Source organism: Etheostoma spectabile, chromosome 21, assembly GCF_008692095.1.
Source record: "Etheostoma spectabile isolate EspeVRDwgs_2016 chromosome 21, UIUC_Espe_1.0, whole genome shotgun sequence".
NCBI classification, from domain to species: domain Eukaryota; kingdom Metazoa; phylum Chordata; class Actinopteri; order Perciformes; family Percidae; genus Etheostoma; species Etheostoma spectabile.
The window spans coordinates 9,255,755-9,264,429 of record NC_045753.1 but is presented as its reverse complement, the minus strand read 5'-3'; the positions used below and the strand labels follow the sequence as shown (position 1 = coordinate 9,264,429).

The window sequence follows — 8,675 nt, the reverse complement described above, 5'->3', positions numbered from 1 at the left end:
TCATTGTTGTCCAAAGACTATTAAAAACACATCAATTAGCCACACTGTTGGGCACTGGGTGACATGTATCTTCTTTACCATGAACACACACACTGTATTTTTTTGTTTTCAATACCACATATACCTTAAATGTGCTGGAAATGCACACTAGAACTATATAGAACTAGAACAACTATGTGGATCAATCAGCTGCTGAAAATAGTCCCTCACAAGTGTACTATTTCCTCCTGTTTGATTGATAAAAATTACAATTACCAGCTGTTTTAGTAAATTACAGAACCTTTTTTTAATTTACATATTCAGTAGGATGTAAATTTAATTTAATTTACTAAACAATTAAACAAGTATTTTTGGTCTTTTCAAATTGGTTGACATCCTTTTCGTCCCCATCATATCACTGATTATAACCACTGCCTTGCTGTATCTCTAACACCAGGCCTTTTTAAATGTCAAGCTGAGTGGGTGAGTGAAAACGAAGAAGTGGGAGAGAAGGAGGTTAGAGAGAAAGAGGGGCGAGGAGGAGGAGGAGGAGATAGAGCTGTAGGCCGAGACTGCAGCATGACGCGGAGCTATCGATCGGAGAAGGTCACACAGAGGGGAAAGCAGTTAGCTCATTGTTGATTAGCACTGATAGGCTAACACCACAGCATCTCCTTGGCTGCCCTGTACTGTGTATTTACATGACGGCTGATAGATGGCTCGTACTACAGAGAGGAGCCTACTGCTGTGGATTTACACACCAGTTAATGCCTGGGCAGCAAAAGTGGGATAGTTTTGTCTTCTTTGCACAAAACAAATACTGATGAAGAAATGGTGAATTATGCATCAGTGACTCATCTCACTGCTTTTCACCATCTTCTCGTGTTTCATTTTCCATTCCTGCCTCACCTCTCTATCTAGTGCTGTATTTCCCCTCTCTCCTCTCTCTCTCTGCTGCTGCCGCGTCTCTCTTCCCGTTGTTGTCATGCCAACTTCCCGGGAGACAGGGTTGTCATGGATACCGAGCGGCAGGGCAGATCAGCTGATGTCTGGTGTCGGTCAGGCATGTGCACAAATTGGTCTCCTGTATGTGCACTCTTTTCCTTCCCCTTTTTCCCAGCGAGGCTTGTTCGTGATCCCCGAGGCTCTCGTTCTCCTCGCTCTCTTCCTTTCCGTGTGTGTTTTTGTTTTGTTGTTTCTCACATTCACCCGTTGATCTCTTCACTTAAGTCTGTTTCATTTTCTGCACATACCACTACCCTCAGCTGCAGTGTGACCATATAGACTTTGTTTATAAAGAAAAATTAAATTGTGCATGTGCAGCCTTGTAGTGTTATTCTTAGGGCCATGTTTTTTCATGCACCGGTCAGTTTTTTAGATTTTGGGCTATTTTGCTTCAATAACTTCTTCATAATTCTTTAAAACAAGTGGAAATAAAAAAGAAAAAAATACACATTTAGGTCATTGTTTCACTACAGTGTCTATTTGTGTCTGTAGTGTTCTCCAAAGGGTGTAGTAGCTAATGAATTGATTTGGAATAGTGTCTGTAAATAGTGGTTTCCAATAAGAATTTATGGATTTTTAAAATCCATATCTTTAAAACAGGATCTGCAGCAATGTGCAGTACAACGAAATATGGTGTTTTTTGAAAATGAAACCCATGTAAAAATATTCTGGTACAACCTAAAAATACAATTATGAACCTGAAAATGAGAAGATTATAGGCGCTTTAAAGGTTTTTTCTCGTACTCTGAGCCAGAAATCTCCACACACAAACTTTGCTGTTTCTTTCATTCATTCATTCGGTTTTTACAGAGGGCTTTGTTCATCATCATTCAGAGCCTGATTTATATTACGTTAACCGTCACTACATGGCAAAATTTGATTTGAACTTTTGATCAAAGTATATTCTGATTTGTGGATTGATAAAAAAGAGTTGTCCAAAATTCTCTCCGAAAAACCTTTGACTCTATTATGTCAACAATTTGAAACAAGAATTTTAAACCTGGCTTTGTCCAATGTTTAGATTTCTGTTCTACATGTACTGCATGTCTTCCCCCTCTTTATCCCCTTCTTCACCTAGCAGTCATGTCCATTAAAGGTGCAAAAGCCCAAAATATAGTCTTAAAAATAAATACCATTAGTTAAATATTTGACCCTACCCCTCACATGAAGTATCTTCTCTTTACCAGCTGGTAGAAAACAACTGTGTTGGCTGTCTGTAAGAAGCTACAACTTATAAAGACAAACATTGTACACAAGATCAGAATGAGAAGGTGATGAAGCATAAATGTGTTAATAAATTCATACATTTCGGTGGCAATTTGCAGGGCTATTGCTATTCTTTACTGTAAACATCAACAGTTTCCACACTGGTGCCCTCATAGCCTCACAACATGAATGGCTGCACAGCGTAGCTCATTATATTCATTTAATCACAGAACCCCCATCCTTTGCTTCTGCTGCTTTCCTCCTCTTCTATCTTTACAGGATTGTAGAGATGTGTTAAATAGCCAATAGGTTGTTCCCATAAGAATACACTGGGAGAGCCGCCTGTTGTCCTCATGACAACCGCAGAGCAGAGTGGATCAGACCAGAGAGCACTTTACAAAATCTATCGTGGTCCAGCCTGCACATTGTAAATGTGTTTGCTTACAAGTGCTTTTACCAAAATACACCCACTGGTGTTCCTGTTTGGGAACATAACATTTAAGACATTAGCAAACTATTTGGTGCAGTCCTCCTGAGTAGAACAGAAACAATTTGTTTGGACTTGAAATTGTACTGTCCAGTACAATTTCAGTAGTAAATGTCCTGTCCAGTCAGTGTGAAAAAAAAGATATAACAAAGCATGAGATGCATAATAGTCCAGCATTTTTTTCAAAGATATTTAGTAGTGAAAAGGTAAAGGCATCAAGTCAGAAATTTAGGACCAAATGTGATTGTTGCTGTGAACCTCATCTACATCTTTCACATCCGTGACTGTACGGACCTGGCCACATTCAACACTAATAAAAACACACCTCTTAAGATTAGCTTTCCACATACAATAGTCTTACATTTCTCACCTGAAAGTTAGTGGTTTTATTGTTTTAATATGCTTGTTTTATAGTGCTAGGATAAAGAATTGATTCTTGGATGCATCGCGATTCTCTCTAGAACAATTTGATGATTCAAGTTAAAAATTGATTTATTTATTTTTTAGATGTGTTGATTTTTAAAACAGAGTGACTGAAAGAGTTGGAGTTTAGGCAAGAGAGCAGAAAAAAAATATAGACACATGATCTAATAAAACATACATAAAATAATTAGGCAAAACACATATAGGCCGTTCATCTACTTTATCACATTACATCTGACCACCTCGTGTTTCATGTTCTAAGAAACCAATTCTCCACCTTTAAACATGACTGAGTCTCTGACATGGAGGGTTACTGTGAGAGAAGGTGACTTTCACAAGCATGGAATGACTACACAATAAAAACCTTAGTAGACAAAACATTTCATTAAAACTTGTGTATATACATCTATATATATAAATTTATATATATATATATGTGTCAAAATCAAAGCTTTGTCTAGCTGCTTTGTCTAGGAAATGTATTATTTTTTTAAATGTTCACGCTTGGAAATGTACATACAAACAATTGTTGCATTGATAATCGGTGTAGAATCGTTCAGAATCAAATGGTTAGGTGCCAAGAGATTCCCACGCTTATTGTTTTATGCATTGGTTTTATTGCTTATCTGTTTTTAATGTGCTATATGTAATGGTTTTACTGTAAAGTGTCGTAAGTACCATGTAAAGCGCTATATAAATGTATAATATATAAATATACATAACATTAACAAAGTGCAAATTTATAAAAAAGATCTTAAATGTGAGCCAAGCAGATGAACAACACAGGCTGGTGACACATCTCGGTCAGCATGTCTTTACGATTTGCACCGTAACTGCAACGAACTGACCCACTGATTATTTCAGTTAGTCGATTAATCATTTGGTCCATAACATGTCAGAAAAGGCCAATCACAATTTTTTTTAAAGCTCAAGGTGATGTACTCAAATGTTTGTTTTGCCAAATGTATTCAGTTTACTATAACATACGACAAATCAAAGCAGACTATATTGCACAATCTAACAAATTACATTTCGTGTAGTCAGACACAGATTGGAAAAAAATATTTTATTAGACCCGTCTCACTAAGTGTTGCATATAATAAGCCTGCAAGATCCCTATTATCTCAGGGTGTAGGAGACTAGTTATTAACACAAATTAACACAAAAAGGTTGGACTGCAGTAGTAAAATGTATCATAATCATCGGCCACACCAACACTTGAACAGATGGCTGGGCAGATAAATGCCTTGAATAAAACTGATTTTGTAACAAATGAAGACAAAAAAGACAAGGAAACGAATAAGAATGTATCATTACCCAACTCATTAGAACACTGACTGTCGTTCCAATCAATTAGGCCTTTAATATAAATGTAAATGTAATCGTCTCCATGTAATTAACTGCGGGTGGATTGCTAGACGGAGAGGCATGGCTTTAGGCTTTAATTGATGGTGATTACGTGAAGTGTTTGTTTCCGAAGTCACAGGCGTCATGTTGGAGCTAAATAAGCTAGCTGGTTGTTTAGCCGCGGGAAGCAACCTGTCATCCCTACCCTGTTGAAAGTACCTGACTGGCTGCCCTGTGGCTGTTTCCTCAACATGCACTGCCTCATTTCAGCTCCAAAAGACAAATTAAGGGAGAAATAAATGGCTTACAACCTTAGGGAAGGAATGACAAAGGAGATGGAGAAAAGCTAGATTTAAAGGAAGAGAGATAATAGTACATAAGAGAAAGGAATTGAGGTTAATGAGCTCATGTCCCTGCTGAGATTTGTTGAACATATCAGCTTCTTCCTGTTTTTTCTACTTTAAAGACCTGTTAAAACAACCCAACCGGAAAAGTGGGATTCCCATTTTAGCCTGGCTGCTCTCCTTTGGTATGTCGTTTGGGGCTCTGAGTAGAAAAAAATGATTGGACCTTTGGGATGCTGATCAATAAATCTTTATTGCAAATGCTGATTTAAACCTTGAGTGGGAGAAATCCCATACATCACCATACACCAGATACTGAGAACACCGCAATGGTGTTATGTGTTTGCTTTGGCTTCGTTTTTACAAGAATTTCAGTGTGAAAAGCTCTGAACACAAAGTTGCTTACTAAGACTTAATGCAGCACTCCAAAAGAAGGTACATCTTAAAGTAGGTACTCCATGAGGCGTCAAGTTATTCACAACATTGTACATGTTTATCATTTTAATGTTGTGGGGTTTCACTTATATTATACTATCAGTTTCGGCTTTTGACAATTCCAATTAACGTTGCCAAAAGAGAAGCATTACTTTGTGCATTTTTACTATAAACAGAATATCAGAGGAAAAAAAATAATAATATGGAGCTGCTGGAAGATTCAGAGAAAATAGAGTCCTTAAAACAGCGCCCCCCCGTGCCAAAGCTTGGTCCTCGATGCCCCGTCTGCGGGTTTGGTTCCGACCTGTGGCCCTTTGCTGCATGGCGTTCCCCTTCTCTCTCCTCTTTCATGTCTGATTTGCCCTGTCAAAAATAAGGGCCTAAAATGCCAGAAATCCCTCAGATTGTCCAAAAACCAGACGGTTGATCCTTCAGACAATTAATCAGGCGTCATGACTCACCTCAGACTGCACGTCAAACAGAGAAATTCAGCCCAATTCTAAAGTTAGTCAGGGATGACCAGCATGCACAATACCAGGACCCTGAAACTAAAGATGCTAAATGGAATTCAACTTCAATGTTTTCACGTGTGCTTTTCCTCCTATAATATGGAAAAATATCTTAAATGTCTTACATTTTTGTAAATGGCAGTACCTTTTTATTACTGTATCAAGGAGTTTCCTCTCCCACTAAAGAAAGAGATCTGCTGAATACTCCAAATTCATCAGGTCCTCTCTTCACTTCCAGTGGAAGTTAAACGTGATGAATTGCAGCAGCCCCAGTGAATGAATTCATGTCCTCTGGGATGGGCCAACTCAAATTCCCCGATATGCATCTGTGTCTGTGTATGTGCTGTGTTTGTGTTTGTGTTCAGCGACAGTACAGATGGGTATGTGACGTTTCTCAACACACATTTCTGCCTTTTCACATGTTTGTGTTTCTCTGCAGACTCAATGTACATGTTTGTTTGCGTTTAATTGTGTACCCTCTCTCTCTCTCCCACTGTCCCAGGTGACAGGAGTAAGCGTGTCCCCTGGGAAGGACCAGCTGGTTGTGTTCCACACCAAGGACAGCAGGGATCTCGTGGTGTGCCTGCAGGGCATGGTGCCGGCCAATGAGAGCCGCATCGGGGAGCTGGTTGGCACCCTACTTAGCCACTTCAAGAGGTAAGCGGTGTGGGAAACAATGGGCCACACGCGGTCACTCGTTTAACTACAACTTAACATTTCCAGCTGTTGGAATGATCTTCAACGTGTTAAAAAGCTTTAAAAACATGGACTGCCGATTTAAAGGACCTGTGGTTGACACCAAGGGGAAGGTTAGGACCCCCTTAAGAGAGAAAATCATTTAATTATCAACATATTGTTTCCACTTAAACCCAGTACACTTCATTTAGTTTAACTTCCAGCACTATAACAGAATTATGTTGTTTAAAATAACTATACCATTTTTGTAATATGAAGTACTGATGTGACCTCTTGCAGGAGGATTATGGGGCACATAGAGTGCATGGTCACGCTGTCCTCACTTGAACCCTAATGTTCATTTAATGTGAGCTCAGAGATCTCTCCTGGCCAGGAGACTGTGAAGGCCAGCATTCTTGTTGTTTTCAACCTATTCTAAGAATAGATAAAATATAGAGAGATAAAGTCCCTGAATCCTGCAGTCGCTTTCTCTTCCCTTCAGATTCACTGAGGTTCACTTCAGGATTGTGCCTTTTCATATCGCTCTCCAAATCTGCAATACATGATCAGCATTGAAAACCCACTCTATATATAAGACATTGAAGAACAGGCATAGATATCAACCTTTTGAATGCATTTACATGCACACGTCCAATAAAGATACATCTTGTTAACAATATTGCATGTATCCTGTATTATTTTGTTGAAAGTAAAACTATTGGATAAATTTAGATGTGGATATGAGGACGTTTCTCAGTCTCTTTTAATTGAACAGTTAACAAGGTTCTTCTTACTGCAGTAAATCTGCTTGTCTTTCCCACTTACCATCAGGAAATCCAAGCACCCTCCCACTTGCTTTAACGCCAGGCTTGGTCTCCTCACTTCACTTTTTTTTACGTTTTTATAAGCAGCTTACACATGGTTTAGCCACACATCAGCGGGAAACTCTTGACTCCTTCAACTGGTTTGTCTTCAAAGAACCTTAAAGCTTTATTGCGTAACTTTTTGATATTAATGAACGTCCGTTACATTCAAGCCATTGCCAAATGAGTTGCTACAAAGCTAACTAAGACTATCATCCACCCAACTCTCTCTGTATTTCTCAGTATGGCTGGTACGTTCAGATGATTGTGGCGTGCAGTACCTCAAGTGAAGATTATTACCTCTTCTGAAGAGTCCATCATGTTTTTTTAATCCTCCGTGTCTTCCTTGGCCAAAAGCGACTGTGTGGAGGAGGGGTGGGGCAGTGTGAGGTCACGGAAGGCTTGTATCATGTGGGCACGCAAACAGTTTTGTTGTCATGACTTAGAATACCTCATGGGGGAGACAGAAACCACATACTATAGCTTTAGTAAGAAACCAAATTTAAAGTAGCTCCAGCATTAATTCCACTTTCATCCTGTGTTTTATTCCCAGAAGGGGAGGTCTCTGTCAACTAAGCTAACATTGACCTATTGACTATAAACATATACCATTGACTATATACATACACAGTACAAAAAATGTTATTGAAATGTACTCAACGGATGTACATTGCTGGGATAAAGCCTGACATCCGGCGCATCTCCCACACGCTGAATGTTACTCCCCTCTCACTGTCTCTGCTGTCCATGTTTAGCGCCGCCCAGGACGGTTCTGATTGGTTTAAAGAAAAACAACTACTGCACAGAGAAAATGCCCCAGTCAAACCTTTTGTCGCAGTGCCCTTTATTTGACTGATTGGAATCAATTGGTTGTTAAATCCAGCTGTTGATGCTCAGAATAATTAGAACCAGATGAGGGAGTAAAAAAACGAGACGTAATTTGTTTGCAGATATTTTGATCACTCTATACTATACTGTGATTGCTGTATTTATTAAACATGTTTTAGATCACTTTCAATGTTGCTCATTTCACTGATTATTGAATTGACTCCTCCACAACAGTCTGGCACATTGGTATTGATTTGTGTGTTCATGTTTGTCTCTCTTTGTGTATGTGGGAGGAGACACAGACAGGGTTTGTGCATGGAGACAGATGCGTCTGAATCTGCTTATCTTAGTGTGTATGTGTGTGCAGCTTTGCCTGTGTGTGCGCATTTGCTCCATCCTTGCTATTCTGTGATGGTATCTTGTTTCATTGTGGAACCCATTTTCTCTGGAGGTGTCGGGCTGAGAAAGGCCTCCACTGGGCCTTCTGTAATGACCCTTCATGTGCTTCGCATACCGGCTCATCCATCACTGTACAACACTGGCAGAACAAAGGGTGCACCGGCATGTGCAAAAA

At 39.4% G+C, this 8,675-nt stretch overlaps 1 protein-coding gene across 1 annotated transcript in view; it reads left to right on the top strand.

Annotated features, from left to right (window-relative positions):
- Window positions 1-8,675, top strand: part of myo1d (myosin 1D) — a 97,500-nt gene that overhangs the window by 68,079 nt on the left and 20,746 nt on the right. The window contains exon 21 of the mRNA XM_032501500.1: window positions 6,238-6,392. Within this exon, the coding sequence (XP_032357391.1) occupies window positions 6,238-6,392 (155 nt within the window). The remainder of the gene's footprint in view (window positions 1-6,237; window positions 6,393-8,675) is intronic.